This window comes from Canis lupus, chromosome 29 (assembly GCF_003254725.2).
Source record: "Canis lupus dingo isolate Sandy chromosome 29, ASM325472v2, whole genome shotgun sequence".
Lineage (NCBI taxonomy): Eukaryota > Metazoa > Chordata > Mammalia > Carnivora > Canidae > Canis > Canis lupus.
The window spans coordinates 41,940,676-41,959,447 of NC_064271.1; the positions used below are offsets into that span (position 1 = coordinate 41,940,676).

General features: G+C 33.8%; 1 protein-coding gene across 6 annotated transcripts in view; it reads left to right on the plus strand.

The window, feature by feature from the left end:
- MTDH (metadherin) overlaps window positions 1–18,772 on the plus strand; it is a 56,758-nt gene that overhangs the window by 21,234 nt on the left and 16,752 nt on the right. The window contains exons 3-8 of one of the 6 annotated variants that reach the window (XM_025433693.3): window positions 5,501–5,585; window positions 6,309–6,485; window positions 7,891–7,956; window positions 9,339–9,575; window positions 12,057–12,146; window positions 14,319–14,417. In XM_025433693.3, the coding sequence (XP_025289478.1) occupies window positions 5,501–5,585; window positions 6,309–6,485; window positions 7,891–7,956; window positions 9,339–9,575; window positions 12,057–12,146; window positions 14,319–14,417 (754 nt within the window). The remainder of the gene's footprint in view (window positions 1–5,500; window positions 5,586–6,308; window positions 6,486–7,890; window positions 7,957–9,338; window positions 9,576–12,056; window positions 12,147–14,318; window positions 14,418–18,772) is intronic. The other 5 variants (XM_049103892.1, XM_025433695.3, XM_025433697.3 and 2 more) reach the window with 5 other exon arrangements.

Genomic DNA, 18,772 nt, shown 5'->3' on the forward strand with positions numbered 1-18,772 from the left:
TTTCTCTTAACATATTTTGACAGATTGCATTTGATGTGTGCTCAACTCCATGAGTTACTTGATTGTGTTACCCAGTTTAAACTAGACTAACCTTTAGTGAACAGGCTGCTAAGAAGCTGCAAATTGTGGATGATAAGAATGCAAATAAACAGTTAGAAAAATTGAATGGGCATTGCTATGCCTACCAAGACCTTTGTCAACCATATCATAAGGTTAAGATCATTTAATCATACCTGGTGAGAAATTGGTCACAAAAAATTCCAATCATCAAGGAAGAGTTTTGAAATAGAAATATATTTCTACTTCTGGTAGAAAACCTTGCCCATTTATACTGTGCCTTGAGATTTTAGCTAATAATATTCTGAAACTGTCTAAATCAGCAGGATATCTAAGCATTCAGAATGTGAAGATTTTTAAAGATGATTATTTATGCAGTACCCAATAAGACAGAATTTAACTAAATATAATTATGAATGCTTAGAAGGCATTCTCTAGGTTTGTTACTTACAGGAGGAAAAACATACGTGGGGGAAAAACACTTTTTCTTTTCTGCCATGAATAGAATTCGCAAAAAAACAATATGACAATCAACCAGAACACATTCTTTATCAGTATTTACTGTTGGGTACAGCATAAAAACATTGCTGATGAATTGAGTAAATCAGTAGCAGAGCAAAATTCAAATTGGAAAAATGTACAGATTATTCTGACATTGGAGAACTTGGTATATTCTATTTCAGTAATGAAACGCATAAGAACTATTTTTGTGAACTACTAAAGATTAAAAAAATACCTACAAAGGTAGATTCTCAAGAATAGATCACTTAATTTAAATTTTTTAGTGTGGAAAAAGTAAATAAAAACCACTGATGAAGGGCCTGTGTGAACTGGAATGAAATTTAAAAAAAAATAAAATTTGGGGAGTAGGGAAATAGAATTATAGAGATAGTACCATGCATGAAATTCATTTACTACATTATTTCTATAAATCAATGATGGCAAAAAAGGTATAAAGCCAGACTACAAATTGGAAAACAAGGCCTTTAAGTTATAGTAAGGGCAAAGTGGAAGTCATCATCTTTTATTGTACAAAGAAGAGATTCATTGACTATATTTCTCAAAATACTTTTATAAAGTTGACCAACTTAAAAAATGAACCACACATTTTTCTTTTATTAAAATTCAAGCATTTTAAATGTGTTGATCTTTTTTACAATAACAAGTGATTGTCTACTTAGCAGATCTTTTTGGGAAAAATTTGTGCTTACTAATCTGTCCCTTCAGTGTTAAGGAAACTTTAACAGATGTGTCACAAGGTAGCTGATTTTTTTTTTTTTTTAAGAAACTCATGCAATCAAGAGTATATTCTGAGGAAAAAAAAAGTATATTCTGAGAAGTTTACATCATTGTGTGTTTTGTTATTAAAAATTATTTGTTGTGAAAATTCTCATATCTGCATAATTTAATAGCTTTGGAGTAGTTTTCTAACAGAAAGGTTCTGGAGCATGCTTATCAAATCCCAGCTCTGGCATGTAATAATTATGTGATCTTGGGGTTGGTTAGTTGATCACTCAGTGCCTCCCCTTTCTCATCTGTAAGGTGGAAATAATAATATCTGCCTCATAGAGTTATTTTGAGACTTGACTGGGTTAATTAGAAAGATCCATATAAACGATAGCAATACAGGGATCCCTGGGTGGCGCAGCGGTTTAGCGCCTGTCTTTGGCCCAGGGCGCGATCCTGGAGACCCGGGATCGAGTCCCATGTCGGGCTCCCGGTGCATGGAGCCTGCTTCTCCCTCTGCCTGTGTCTCTGCCTCTCTCTCTCTCTCTCTCTCTCTCTCTCTCTCGTGTGTGGCTATCATAAATTAAAAAATAAATAAAAATTTTTTAAAAAGTGAAAGCAATACAACCAGTTTTTTATTTTTTTTTAATGGAGGAGATTTTTAAGATTTTATTTATTTGAGAGAGCGAGAGAGAGAGAGAGCGCACAAGCAGGGTGAGTGGCAGAGGGAGAAGGAGACTCCTCACTGAGCAGGAAGCCAGTCTCAATCCCAGGACTCTAGGATCATGACCTGAGCCAATGGCACTTGCTTAACCAGACTGAGCCACTCAGGCGCCCCAATACAACCAGTTTAAAAAAAAATTTTTTTAAGTCTTTTTAGTGAATCCATTTGTTAAAAATGCCAAAATAAAGTAAAACCATCAGATTCAATTGCAGGAAATATTGGTGTTGAGTACATATCCACTGATGTATGTACTCCATACACAACAACTGTATGTTGACTGCATATCCACAAAAACCTTTGCATACTTAGAATTAGAAGGTAAGGTGGAAAAATTACTGTCATGTTTTATAGTAAACATGGCCTTAATTTAAATGGATCTCAGTACCTTTGTCAGGTATGATAGTTTTTAATATTAAAAATATTAAAGTATTAAAATGCATGAATTTAGAAGATTATTAAAAAGTAATGAAGCATATTCAGTTATACTGCTTCCACTAAAAATAGTTAGGTTTTGGGCACTTGGGTAGCTAAGTGGTTGTGCATCTGCCTTCAGCTCAGGGCATGATCCTGGAGTCGGAGATTAAGTCCTGCATCAGGCCCTTTGTGTGAAGCCTGCTTCTCCCTCTGCCTTTGTCTCTCATGAGTAAATAAATAAAATCTTAAAATACATTATTGTAGTAGGATATGTGTAATAGCCTTCCAGAATATACAAATAAACATTTTGGAATGTATGTCTTGCATATTGTAGATATTTAATAAATTTTTCTTGCATGCTGCCCAATCAAGAAAGGCTAAGGCCAGCTCCATGGTAGTCTGACAAAAAATGGGGGGAAAGAACTGTGTTTAACAAGGGAGCCAGGACTTTGTATTTGCAGTTTTCTTCAAAAGTGTTAACTGTAGTAAGGTGTTTTATCTCAGTAGGATGGCTTGGGCAAATAGTAGCATGTATGCATATTTATTTTAACGCTTTTTATAATACGTTCTTAAGTCTCATCTGAGTAAGCGTGATTTTTTTGATTAGTGACTTTTAAAGGTAACTAAAAATCAAACAATACCTAGCCTAAAACCAAGATAGTTGTCTTTATTTTTCTGCAGATTTCACTTTAGAGACAAATGGCAGTATTTCAGTGTGAATATAATTTCTATCCTTTTATCATAGTTGCTCTCTCCTTGAAAAAGTCTTATTTATGTATACTGCTTCATAGTTAGCAGTCTGCTTTCATATCTTATTTAATCCTTAAAAGAACCTTATGTGAGGTTAGGAATTTTTGTCGCATAAGGCAGTTGGGAAAGAGGGTTTAGAACTACTTGGCCTAAAATCTCACATAGCTAATACATGATTAAGTTTGTATTTAGAGTTCAATATAGAGAGACAGCATAGCAGAGTATTTGTGAAGGCAGGATCTAGGGTCAGAACTGAATTTTAGTTCCAGTTTTACCACTTAATAACCCTGTGATCTCAGGCAATTTATATAATCTTTTTATGGTCTCAATTCTCTTATCTGTAAAAAGGGGGTACTTTAGTTAGTTTCTATAGGTCTGTACTATTCAATGTAGCAGCTACTTGCATGGCTACTTAGCACTCTTTCTCATACTATCTTCTTAATAGTTTTTTATATTAATTACATTTTGGAATAGTATTTTGGACTTGTTGGTTTTACATATATTATTAAAATTAATGTTACTTATTTCTTTTAACTTTCTAACCTGTGTGCTAGGAAGTTTTAAGTTACAAACATGGCTTGTATTATATTTCTGTTTTGGACAGTGCTGTTCTAGACCAGGGGTTGGCAAACTCTGGCTCCCGAAATCCAGCCAGGTGCCTGTTTTTGTAAATAAAATGTTGTGGGTACACAAGTCATACCCATTCAATTATATATTGCACATAGCTACTTCTATGCTATAGCAGCAGAGTTGTACAATTAATTGCTACGTGTAGAACTATATATGCTTTGCATAGCCTAAAATATTTACTATTTAGTCCTTTATTGAAAAAGTTTGCTGACCCCTACGCTAGGCTGTAATTGAAAAGTGCTCAGTGTATTATCTTTACTTGAGAGTGGTTATGAGAGACAGACATACAGAAAGTAGATTGGTGGTGGACGCCACTGGGAGAAAGGTGGTGAGGAATGACTGATAATAGGAACCACGTTTCTCTTTGGTGATGATGAAAGCATTCTGGAATTAGATAATGGTGATAGTTGTACAACTATTGAATAACCTTGAATACAAAAACTACTGAATTTAAAGAGGGTAAATACTATGGTATGTAGATGATATCTCAATTTTTGTAAAGTGAATGTGAGCCTGGCGTGGTAGATGTAATAAAGCAGTACATGAAACATGATATGTGTTGATGAGAACATGCAAAGAAACAAGTACAAGTCAACTGTGGGGAATATAAAAAAAAAAATTGTTTTTGAATTGTTTCTTACATACTCCTGTTGTCAAAGAATTTTTAATCACTCTTCAGAGCTGTCGTTTATTGCTTATTCAAACTAGCATTTACTGCTTTACTCATAAAAAAAGACTTAATTATCAAGATATAATTTTTTTGGTGGTAAACTTAGAGATAGTGTAGAAGAATACATATGTAGCCAATCTCAATAAATAGTTGAATGAATGAATGAATGAATGAATAAATAAATAATAAAATCACTATTTTATGAATGTTAATACTCTTCAGGAAGCACTAATCTAAGTATAGAAATCATGGCTTTATAAAGTTTTAATGAACTTTTGAAAGGAGAAAATATTAGCAGAAGGGAATTGGAAGGCTATTTCAGAATATCCATATCTTGCATGCGTGTAGGTATTTTTTTTCTTTAATGAATTATTAAATATCTACCATATGCAAATCCTAGGTATTTTCACATTGCTCTGAAACTGACAAAATATTGCCTGCTTTGTATAGTTGACTCGCTAATTTGTTATACCATAGGGATTCCAACAAGTGTTTTATAAAATCCCAACACCAATAATCAGTGCATCATTTTATTTTTGAACATTAGCAGTAGATTTTTATTTTATTGTTCTGAACCCATTATATTATAGTACCTTGTTTTATGATATGTTAGGGTAGCATGTTTCTAAGGGCACAGACTTTGGAGCCAGATAGACCTATTTCCTAATTTGACTCTACCATTTACTAACTCTTAATGTGACCCCAGACAGCCTGTTTAATATTTTTTAACAGCTCTAAGTCTCTGTTTCCTCATCTCTAAAATGGGAATAATACCTTCTCTAGTGGGTTTTTTGTTTTTGTTTTTTTTTTAGGGAATAAAGAAGAAAATGAGTGTAAAGTACTTAGCACAGAGTAACCCACTCAATACATGGTGACCTCATATTATTATTGCCATTTAATGTTAAGGTTTTTAATCAAACATTAAATTTTTTGGTTGTCAGCATCATACATTTCATTATGTATTTTACTGACTCCTACCTTTTCAAAAACATAATGAAATATTAAGTAACATTCTATTTTACTTTCAGTCAAAGAAAAATAAGAAGAAATCAAAATCAGATGCTAAAGCAGTGCAAAACAGTTCACGCCATGATGGAAAGGAAGTTGATGAAGGTACTTGAGCAAGTGAAAGGACTATAGTGAAATTTTAAATCCTTTTTTACCATGGTGCATTATATAAAAGCTGCATTTGTGTCGCTTGATCTTGTATCTAGCTTTTCTTTTAATAATTACAGATTTTACTGTGTAGATCTGTGACCTTGTTAGAAAACACTTTTTTAAAAAATCTAAATTATTTAAGGATCTAATAGTGTTTTTCCTGAAGGGAACCACCTTGAAATTTAAGGTCTAGCTCAATATTTTGAGCAATTGTTTTGTCTTTGTTTCTTAGAAATATGGTTTGGACTTTTTCCTTCTTGTTTATTATAAATATACTATCCCTAGAAGGCTGTGTACAAAATTCTTGAGGAAGCCCTTTATTGTCATCACCAAGTAAACCCATTTATTAGTAACTATTTATAACACTTTCAGTTCTCTCCAGCAGGATAAAAAGATATACAAGATGACCTACCTATTATTTTTCCTAATTCATAGATGACAGAGTTGATAAAAATGACCAGAATAAATAATAATGGCAGTTAGCTGCCTAAAACAACATACTGGAATTAGAATAAATTCTTAGGATAAATTAATATAATCAATACTCTTGGCTTTTAGTTTACTCTCTAAATTTATCATGATATTTTATGTGCCCCGCCCCATTTCCCTCCTCAAAACTACAGCTTTTTTTGTCTTCCCCTTTACTGAATAACACTTTTTTTTCTGGGGCTATGTCAGGAGCCTGGGAAACTAAAATTAGTCACAGAGAGAAACGACAGCAGCGTAAACGTGATAAGGTGCAGACTGATTCTGGTTCATTGGATTCAACTATCCCTGGGATAGAAAATACCATCACAGTTACCACCGAGCAACTTACAACTGCATCATTTCCTGTTGGTTCCAAGAAGAATAAAGGTATATTAGTGGAACATAAGAGTCATACATCAAATCCAGCTCCTTTTAATCAGATGTACAAAATATGATTACGTCAAAATTTGGCTATTTTGAACTGCTTACATGATTGTGCTGATATACCCTTCTTCGTGAGAGCACTGTGGACCACGTATTGGTTTACCTGAAAACCAGCAGTGTTACTTGTTACTTACTACTGCCTAATGAATGGCCTGCTAAATTAAAATTGCCTTTCTGCCTTGAGTCACATGAGAAAATGATGTTGCCTTTTTTTCTTGTGTGCATTGCTTTGCCCCAACTCTCTTACATCTCCATTTCTTATAGTGGATGAGACATTTACTAAATAAAATTATTTGTCACCGTTCTGCATGTTGAGTGCTTTCATTCCAAGATGAAACAAGCATGTTCTGGATAGTGCAGGCTCTATCTGGACTTCTTATCACCCTGACTTTTTGAGAATGCCATAGGTGTTTGATAAACTAGACTGGAACTTCAGAGGTTGTTGAGCTAATGTTCTTCCCATGTATTTAAAGTGCTCACACTATCCAATACTGATGGCTTCTTAGTAGCTCTTTACATTGCCATCACTTTTACCCTGGAGACATCAGTCAGGGTACTGTTCAACTTGCACATGGACTTTTCTTCCTCCTTTTTATTAATTGCCTACCCTGCATTTGTCTCCAGACCACTTTCTTAGCCTTGTTATCTTTTACTTTTTTTGCTTGATGACTTGCCAGAATTTATTGCTTTGGTATAGCAGTGGCTTCTATTTATGCATTTTCATCGTTACATATTAGCCATGCTTTAGTGCTTCTTTCTGTTGGTGGCCCTCTTTCACTGTCTTGGTGCATGCCTTCCTTGCTAGCACAATCCTTTGTCATGCTGGTTTTTTGATACATTGTAATCATTATGCTTTTTAGTGTCAGAGAAATGGTATCTTTGTTTGTAACGTCGTACCTCTTGCTGTATTTCCTAAGTCCTGGTCCCAAATACTGGCAGTGTTCTTAAGTTGGATGTGTTTGCTTCCAGGATTATTGAAAAGGCAGCTGGTATTGTTGAGAGGTGGCAAAGTTGAATCCAATTACAGAGCCCCAGTTCTCCAGTTCCTACTTAAAAGAATCTTGATAAGCCTTACAGAACAGCAGACTCTATGTATACTTGAACAGTTTTCCAGGTCCTATGTTGCCATTTTAGTTGACTAAGAATAGGGTAACTATAGAACTCAATTCCTTAAGGACATGTTAGATATGTTGTAAAACTGACTCTTTTCCAGTGTAAGAATTTAGTACTTGAAGAAGCAAGTTATTAAAATTAACAAGTAAAAATTAATGTGTTTGTTAACTCCTAATTTAATGTGCATAGTGTGGCCTATTTAGTATTAAATAAATTTTATTTCTATTTCAACCAGGTGATTCTCATCTAAATGTTCAAGTTAGCAACTTTAAGTCTGGAAAAGGAGATTCTACACTTCAGGGTGAGAGAAATTACATGTAACTTAAATTGAAGGCCCATCAAAATAGAAACTTACATACATGTCTCTTTCCTCACATGAATGATACAGAAGGAAAAAAAAGACTTAGAAATGATTTTTAATTACTAAAGTAACATAATCACAATCCAGAGATTTTGGAAAATGGATAAAAAGAAAAATCATTCCCACTTCTAACAGTCTTTGGTATGTTCTAGTTGTTTCTCCCTCTCCCCATATGTAAAAACATTTTTTTAGTAATAGTTTATACGCAATTTTTATTCTAGCTTGCATTGTGTAAGCCAATACAGAAAAAAAAAATTTGGGGTTGGGGAGGACTCGGTTTTAATATAGGCATATATGGGATAAAAGACTTTACCCCTGTTTATTAGGGAAAAATCCTTAATACCTATAATCATTTAAATTGATTCCTTAGCAAAATCAAATATTTTACAATAAATGGACTGCAATCTAAAGTTGTACTGTGCTTCACAATTAGAAAATACTTTATTTACTCGTTTATGGTAAAGATTGAATTAAGTAGAGTGGTATACCTTACCTAGAAACTAAAAGTGTTGTTGTAAAATATAAATTGAGAAATGAAAAAGCACTTTCTTGTTTCAGGTTTGTTTTCACCTTGTCAGCTTCCTTCATTCCCATGGTTCTTAATCCTGGCTACACTTTACAGTTGTCTAGGAAGCTTAGAAAAACAGCATACACACATATGTACATATACCTGCATACAAATATTCTGATTTGATTTGATTTTTATTTTCTTAAGTAATCGCTATGCCCAATGTGGGTCTTGAACTCACAACCCCAAGATTTAAGAGTCACATGATCTACTGACAAGCCAGTGAGGCATTCCTAGAGATTCTGATTCTAATTAGTCTGGGCTGAGGCTCTAGTGTCTATTTTCAAGAAATTTTTCAGTTGATTTTAATGTGCAGCCAGGTTTTAGAATCACTGCCTTATTATACATTATGTGTGTGTGTGTGCGTGTGTGTGTGTGTGTAAAAACATATAACTAAAGAGAAGTGTTCATATTTTTAGTGGGTGAGTATTCTGAATATAGCAGAATATGTGTTGTTTTCCTGTTTGCTCTGTTGTACTTTCTTTGAGCAAGTCATTCTGCTGTTGAAAACATCATTAACATATAAAGTTCAAGCCTACCCTTAGTTTTTAAATTAAAAGTCATCCATGATGGTCATGTCACTTTGAAGAGTTTTCATTTTTATCTTTAAAGCTCAGGCTGTTTAGAGGACAGGACAGTAGGGGGGAAAATGAGTGATAAGTATAAACCAAGCAGTCATAGAAATTTGAAAATATCCCAGTTTTAGAATAAGGAGTCATGTATCGGTTTTTAATCTTCTTTTCTTTTCTTTAAGTTTCTTCAGGATTGAACGAAAACCTCACTGTAAACGGAGGAGGCTGGAATGAAAAGTCTGTCAAACTCTCCTCACAGATCAGTGCAGGTGAGGAGAAGTGGAACTCCGTGTCCCCTGCTTCCGCAGGCAAGAGGAAAAGTGAGCCATCTGCCTGGGGTCAAGACACTGGAGATGCTAATGCAAATGGAAAAGACTGGGGAAGGAGTTGGAGTGACCGTTCGATATTTTCTGGCATTGGTAAGAAGTGTTAGAAAATTTTAAGTTCACTTACAGTTGTTTATTTCTGGTACATTTTGAATTTTCAAGGAATGCAAAAAGAAAAAGTAGAAAAATGAGTGAAGCTATACAGAAATAATAGTAGTAATTAATTCATCTTAACCTTCATGGAGAGCAAAGGGGAAACTAAAAAAGTCAATAATAGCATGTAATACTTCCTCTTAGTGCTCTCACACTTATCACATCTGATTATCAGTGTAGCTAAGGGGTATAATTGTGTATTTTTAGTGATGTTATAAATGTAACATGTGAGTAGGTTTTTTGATTAATTTCAACAGTTCTACTGAGTTTAATTAAAAATAATGAAAGCGGTTTACAGCATCTACTTTGATGCTGTTTTGCAGTCCGCAAAATGACTATTTATAATTAATTTCCCCCCTCAATTTTAAAAATACAGACCAGTAGTTGAGAAAGCTTATTCTTGTTGAAAGCAATCAAATTAAAAGCAACTTAATTCCGGGGTGTGTGTGTGTGTGTGTGTGTGTGATGGAAAAGAAATCCATGTTTAATATGGAAAACTACAAAAAGAGAAGGAAAAAGCCACTGTTACCACATCACCCAATGACAACCACTGTTTTTTTTTCACTGTTTTTTATAAATCTTTAATGACCTTTTATTTTTTTTCTGTGTACAGTTGTTTTTTGTTTTTGTTTTTGTTTTTGTTTTTGTTTTGTTTTTTTTACATAATACAATTTGGATATGCATTTTTATGTCCCCACTTGTAACATAAACATTTTCCTCTTTGTAAGTATTTTTATTTGAAGACCCTATGATATATTGTATAAACATAGCATATAAATTATTCAACTATTCCTATATTATAAAGATAATTTTTTTAAAAAACATTGTAAATGACATTGCATTGAATATATTTGTTTTTGGCTTATTTGGAGTGAGGTTATTGGGTTAAAGGGAGTATAAACATACGGTGCTCTGTGACACATTGTCAAGATATTTTCTAAGAGAGTAGTTCTAATTTATACAGTCAGCATCAGTATGAGGGCCAATTATCATGTGCTGACCAAGATTGGTATTTATACATCTTTTCTAACTTGATAAACAAAAAAATACATAAAGTGTTCTGGTTAACTTTTTAAATCACTAATGAGGTTGAGTATTTTTCACGACTTTCTTGATCATTGCTATGTTATGAATTGTCTATGTTCTTTGCCCATTTGTCTAATGGCCTGTTATTGTTTGTTGTTTTTTTTTTTTTAATCAAGTTGTAACTCCATACATTAAACATACACTTTTTTCTGTTGTGCTTGTTGCAGATACTTTTGTTTTATTTCTTTTATTTGAAAGAGCAATAGACACTACAGAGTGTTTAGTGTTTAAGTAGAAAAAAACTTTCTTCCAATGTTATTTGCTTTTCCCATCATTTTTAAGCCTAGAAACTCCTGTTGACTCTTGTCCCCGAGAATGCAGTTAGTAGCATTTACTGATAATTATTTTTAAGCTCATTCTTCCATACAATGTCAAGAAATTGTGTAGAAATATCAAAATTGGCTTGGAAGAAGAAGAAAGCCTCATTTTCAATAATGAAGAAAGCATAAATGCTGTAAAGCATCTTTCCATATTTAACAAAAGATAGTCAAATTTTATGGAGTAATGTTAAAAACTATGGCCTTTTCAGATATTTGCAATTTACTTATAAAAACTATGTAGCATTTTTATAGTTAGGACATAAATTAGATGGTACTTGCTTAATGTTTGCTGCAGATAAAATTAAGCAGCAGGTTAGAGTTCCTGTCTAGGTGGATTAGGACCTTTGTTGAAATTGAAAGAACTATATTAAACTGGATTTGTAGTAAATCACTAAGAAGAGACTGGTGTGACTGGTCTCATGGATGTATATGTTCTTTAAAATACTCATTTACAAGTAAGAAATATCTTGAAAATGTTGAGGAAATAGTAAGTATAGTAGAATGAGTGTGGACTAGTTGAAACAGACCTATTTGGCATGAGTCCCTATTTTCCCACATACTAACTTCTGTGGAAATCAGGCTAGTTCTTTAACCTGTGTGAATTTCCTAGTTTCAGTAGTTATGAGGATTGGCTATAATGAAGGTCAAGAACCAAGTTCAGTGCCTGTCCCAAAGTAGTAGCAGAATGATGGTAAATAATAAGGTAGCTTGTTAAAGTGGAGAAAGGTTTTGAAGATAAACTTAAGTTCCAGTCAAGGCCCAGCTGTTTTCTGGCTGTCAGCTAGTCACTTAAGTACTCTGAAATTGAGCCTTAGCAGGGTTACCCTACGGATTAGAGGCACTGGTATGAAAAGTTTGGCCTATATTAGACATTCAATAAATAGTAGCTATTGCTGTATTGTCCTAATCTCTAAGGTTATCTTTAAATATTATTATCATAGTTTAAGCCTGTACATATCTTTCAACTTTTCTTTTGCAAATTGAAGGTTCCAAGTGACGTTCTTTATTTTAACAGCTGCTTGGTCTAGTGTGGATAGGGGAATGAATACCTCTGAACAGAATTCTGCTTCTTTTGCATCTCTCACACTTAACTCTGCTGTTTCTGGTATGTGAAAACAGTCTTTCATTTAGTTAACAAAAGAATTTCTGTTTCAATTCTTTTTAGCTCTCGCTATTTGAAAATTAATCGAGTCAAGTACTGCTATCAACATAAATAATAGATATATAAATTAGCAGAGGCATTAATAAAAGGGGAGAAAGGAAGACCTAAATTCTTATCTGTCAGTAGCTTGGTTCCTTTCTGTAGTGAAGATAGAAGATTCTGTGGCCTAACATAACTGAAAGTTCCTTGGCAGGCAGACAAATGCAAATAGAAGGCCTTCCCTTCAGGCTCATGATACTTTTCTGTTACTCACATATTTCTACCATACTTCTACTTGCAGTTTGCTGTTTCCTTTCTATTTGCCCCCATTATCATGAGTTTACAACTAATCCTTTTCGGTTATGTAGACCATCACATAATAACTTAAGAGTATCTGTTGATTTAGAAAATACATTATTACTAATAAACTATTATGAATTCAGCATTAAAAATGGATATGCCTTTTATTAATCACATAGAAGTCATATCTACTTAACAAATATTACATAAACGTGGGAGGTGTTGTTGACAACATTTTTTTCACGTTGGAATCCATGGACCCACTGTACTAATTATGTAGCTCCACAGCGTCTGGAGTCCCTAGAATTATAGGTCAGCAGACTTTTTCTGTAAAGGGCACAATAATAAATATTTTAGGCTTTGTGGGTCATACTGTCTCTGTGGAACTATGTAATTCTGACATTGTAGCCAGAAGGCAGCCAGAGAGGATACATAGATAACTGTATCTGGTTTTGAAATCCTATTCTCTGGATTTTTTAAATCATTTGTAAATATAAAAAGTGATCTTGACTCATAGGTCATACAAAAAGAGAGTGTTTGCATTTGGCCTATGTGTCGTTTGCCAACCCCTGCTCTCATAGACTACATTTCAGTTCCAGAGATAGAAATTAATTGCCTCTTTTATTTGGTGACTTGGTACAACACAGATACTGTTCTCTTCTTATATTCAGAGAAAGAGAAAGCAGCATGGGCTGCTAAAGAAATAGCAGTAGTGTTGTTGTGGTGCTTATAAGCAGCTAATATGCTGATTATATGTGAATTTATAGGGTTATTCTACTTGTTAAAATTTATATTAAAAATACATAACTATTTTGAGTATGTATCAAGCCATTATATTAGTGGACGGCTGTTAAGATCATCTACAACCAGGTGAAAATGTGTAAGCTAGGAAGGACTTTTATAAGAGGACTTGATTGCATATAAGTGTTTTACACTAACAGATTCTTTTAACCATTTCTTTATATCAGTGGCCCTGAGTCCAGAGTGAGTATCAGAGTCTCCCAAGGATTCTAGTACATGTGGAAATTCTGATTCAGAAGGTCTGGGGTGTATGTATCCCACATGGAGAATCCCTGCTTTATGTTCACATTCTAAAATGAATTAATAGCTAAAGAACAGAGGTTTTAGACCTGGCACCCATGAATTTCTGTGCCACCAAAATTATATGCAAAATTTTATGTAAGTTCTAGATGATATAGTCCATCACAGTTTTCATCAGATCCTAAAGACTGTGTGACCCCATTCTCACCCCCGCCTCCTCCCCAAAAAAGAAAACAGAAGAAACTTAGAAGATAATAGTCTCTTCTCTCTAAGTGCACCTGAACTTAACTTGGCCTCTAAACCACCAGCTTCCCTCTGTCTCACCTCTCTAGATAATCATGTTTTTTTAACTTTTTCTTAGGCAGAAGGTTTCAGAAAACTCAGACATTTTCTAGCTCTCTTTCAAGGGTCTCAGGTTATAGGCATATCCTGAAACCTTCAGGATTTCTTTTGTGCTTTACTATTTTTCATTAAGAACAAAAATAAAATGACTTTTTTCCAACTTCTTGAAATTTGTAGATAATCAGTTTCAAATCTGTATTTTAAATGACAAACACTAATGGATTGGTACTAAGGACAAAATATAGTTCTGATCAGTGAATTCAGTCAAGTGATTATCACGCTTAATCTGAAATTACCCTCAACTCTACTTTTCCTTAACTCTTCTAATGTCTGCATTTTTCCTTTTAGGGGAAATAAATAATTTAGACTCCGTGTGCAAAGTATAGAACTATTGTTATGAAACATCATTAGAAAATTCCATTTTTAATTTTATTGCATTCGTTTTCATTTAAGGGTCTACTGCTGAGCCAGTTTCTCATTCTACCACTTCTGATTATCAGTGGGATGTTAGCCGTAATCAACCCTATATCGATGATGAATGGTCTGGGTTAAGTATGTCCTTTTAAAAATTATGCTTTTGTTTTGTTTTTTCAGAATTTTCTTTCTAACACCCTAAATTCATTATTTATGTTTTAATTTTAACCCTAATTTTCACCTCTTAGGCCATAATATAATTTAATACCAAATGTGTAGTACTTGTAAACTGATTATTAAATAACTGTAGAATTTAACTAAATTTACACTTTTCATGACTCAGGCAGTATTTAAACATGTTGTTTTCTTACAGTTGCTCTATAGTTTTTTATTTTTAAATTTTTTTGTTTTACATGAATGTTCTGTTTTTCTTCTTAGTTTTAGTATAATAGAATGAATATAATAGAAATGGCTTTCAGTTTATGAGGTATGCCAGTTTTGTATTATAAAACCATTTTCTTAGCCTGATTCCCAGTAGAATCTACTTGGGAAAATTAAAGACAAGAGTTATTTAAGGAGGCAAAAAAAAGAGGAAGGGAAAAAGAATTCAGTTTTTATGTTCAGAAAACTTATACTTCACTTGGAAAAAAAAATCCAAAAACCTGAGGGTTTTTTTTTTCCCCACCACAACCTCAAACCTCTATACTACTTTCTCAGAATTTTCATAGGAAATCCTTTTCTAATATTTACTTAGCAATTATATGTTACCTTGTGGACTTCTCTACCATTTGGCCAGTGCAAAAAATAAAATAAAATTCTTTTGTTTCTTCAAGTAGAGTTGAAATGAAACCCTCTAAAAATAGGAACTCTCAATAACTCTCACATCCTGGGTACCTAGTGTAGTGCTTTATACACTACACTACTATATACAGGTGTTCAATAGGAATAGTCATAAGAAAAGCGAACAGTTGGCTATGTGCCAGGCACTAGTCTAAGTCTTGTGCATTTTATTAACTTATTTTAATGCCTATAACAATTCTAAAAGGTAGGTGATTTTTTTTTTCCCCACACTTCCCAGATGAAGAAACTGAGGCAAAGAAAGTTATCTCACTCAGATCACACAGCCAGTTAAATGGAGGTGGTGGTATCAAACTATGGTAGTCTGGCTCCAGAGTTCATGCTCTTATCCACCACGTGGTCCTACCCTAGTGATGATTGTAATCATGAAGGTAAACTTGCAGTGCAATACAAACATTAGTCTGTCGACTACTTAGTCTCTGTAGATTAGCTGAAGCACAGTTCTTACAGATTAAGGGAAGTGAGATGAAAAGGTAGATTAGGCTATAAGAAGTCTTGAATTGCTGGCTAAAGATTAGGGTGGTGGGATTGGTGTACTACTTGAAAAGGTATTTCCTACTTCTAGCCATCACTTTAAAACATAGTACCTCGTATGGCTTGGACTTCAGCACTTATCTTGGAATCTAGATTAATTGAGCTGTAAGATGGAGCAAATAATCTCTTATATCTACTTCTCTAGATTGTTGTGAGGTTTTAATGCGATAATAAATGAACATGAAAGCTTTTTGCAAATTATAAAGCATCCTGTAAATCCAAGGTATTACAAGATGTGAAAATAACAATGCTGGAAAATATAGTCTCTGTACTTTGGGAAGAATGATCAGCTCTGCACAGAATAGAATCTTATAACATGGAAAACATGATTGGCTGCTAAAATAAAAGACTGAAGGAAAAGGATGTATCCACAGGACTCTACTGAAAGCTAAAGTATCAGAAACCCCATCATTCATTGATTAGGCTGTTGATAGTCTTGTTAAATCCAGTTTCTCTTTAACCTCTTTTTTTCTGTGATTTTTTATTTTTTGTGTTACCATCTTTAATGTGGCTTATTTTAGTACTCCATGAACTTAATCATTCCTTCTACATTTACAAAATGAATGATTTAGTATTTGAAATTACTAATCCACAGAGTATGTATATATGTGTGTATGTATGTATACGTAGATACATACATACACACTAGCGTTACATTTAATAGTGTGATATGATTAATATATCGACCCTCTGGTTTGAGGCATAAACATCATTATCTGACAAAAGGCCTTGGATTTAGCCAAACACTTGAATATAAAGTTAAGATGCTAAAGTACAGAAGGTAACGTTTTTTAAGACAGATGTTACTCTTATCGATTGTCTTGATCATAAAAGAACATCATCATAACCCCTATAAAAGTCAGATTTTGAATAGAACTCTGTTCTTGTTGGCATACCAGAGTGAGTGAATTTGCTGCAGCATAGTTAAAGGGGTTGAGAGCATGAGCTTTGAGGACAGACTACTTGGGTTTGAATCTTAGCCTTGGCCCTTGGACAGGTGCGTGGTTTGCTTCAGTTTCATCATCTGTAAAAATAATAGTTCTTCTTCCACAGTTGTTGAGAATTAAATGATAAAGTCCATATAGAACACTTAGAACACTAAGAATATATTCAGTAAATACCCAGTACGTGCAGTGGAGCTGTTGATATTCTTCTGGGGCGACATTCACCTTCTCAGTGGAGTTCATTAGTATTGTCTGTTTGAACACTGGAGATTCTTTCTGACATAATTGTTTTGTTGTATTAAACTTAATATTAAAGTAAGTTCTGACCAGAAACATCTGAGCAAATTTTTTACTGATGTAAAACAAGAGATTAGCTGTGAGATGCTTAAACCTAAAATATTATTTAAGCAAAGTAAATAAAGAAATTCCTTACCATTTTGAAAAGACACTAATAGGGCTCTTTGAAAAGATATTGGCAAAGTAATGGGAGAATTTTGAGAAATGAGAAGTTACTCTGTTTATAAATGGAGAAAATGATATAATGAATGACACTATACTGCATAGTTTCTTAAAGGAAAGTGGTTTGTTAGCATATTAGGCCCACAAATCTTAAGAATTATTGTTGAGAAGTCTCCTAGTGACAACTTTTATGTTTAGGTGATCTGTTGTTTTATAAAGTGATTCTGTTTGATCTCAGTTAACACAAAACAAACCTCCAATCAGTAAACCTGGAAAAATCACCATAAAGCTTTTGTGCTTCTGTTAATGTTCTTACAGAAGTTAAACGATAGGCTGTAGTCATACCTCAGACTTTCTGGTTATCTAAGCCTTTAAAAAAGTAATGTTACTAAAATACTAGATTTTTACCCATTATTCCTCCACACCACCATATTTATTAAGAAAATAGTTTATATATCAGTATATTGCCCACCCACTTGTCTAACCTTTTTTATTCTAATAAGAAAAGACCTTACAGACCTGGCATATGGAGAGCAGTTTTCCAAATCTGCATTCAGATCTCCCAACAGTGTTGTTAATGAAAGCTTAATATAAGATGAGCAGTTGGTTCTCAGTGTATCTTATTGAGAGATTTATCAGGTTTGTAAGAAATAAATTCTTAGCTATATATGCCTGATAGCTTAGAAACGGGCTTTCTATTGTTAATATCATCAGTGATACATAAACACAATCCCTGCCACTCATTGAATACTTACTGCATTGCTGTGCACTGCTTTATATGTATCTAATATAATCTTCTCAGCAGTCCTGTGAAGTTAGTGTATAACCCATTAAGATTATGAAATTTGACCCATATCATGTAGTTATGAGGTGATCAGTATTCAGATGTAGATCTGTTTTGACTCCAAGGTCCATGCTCTTAACCCCTGTGTTAAGTTAATACTGCCTCTGGATGCTTGCTCATGGTAGTAAATTTAGGAGTGGACTTCCTTTATTGTAACAGACTTCACACTTGTGATCACTTGTTCCATGTTTTTCTCCCACTAGACCATAAATTCTTATGTTTTCAGTCTCTCCATCCTCTACTGTTTTAGCCTCTCTTCTCCCTTTACATACCCCTGTGACAGATTGTCTCACTCTGTACTTGTCTCTTGTACTTACCTGTCTTCATCTCTGAAGAGATAAGACCAGGAGCTCCACGTTGGCGGGGGGAGTACATTATACTCAGTTTTGTATGTCTAGCATCTACCCCACTCCAGTTCTGGTATATAGTAAGTGCTTAATAAGGTGAAATTCCTGTAATTCCACTCTTAAGATATATCTCGTTACTGTATTATTTTCTCCAACCTCTTCCTCATATAAATTTGGGATCATGTTTTACAGACAATTTTGTCTCTTTTTTTTTTTTTTTTCTGTGAGCCTTTTCCCAGATGATTATTTTCTTCCAAAACATAGGTTTTAAAGCCTTCATGAGGTATATAATAATACCGCCCCTTTAAACAAAAAGAGAGTTCACAAGAAAAGAACAGCAAAGAAAATAAGAATGCAGGCAGATTCATCATTCTAGTTACTAAAATGAGTTACAGTTATATATGGCACCATCCCAGGAATATATTTGTGAAATAGGATAGAAATTCTAGAAATAGGCGTATGTGAAAGAACTTACTAGTTAATAAAAGTAGCATGAATGGGACATGG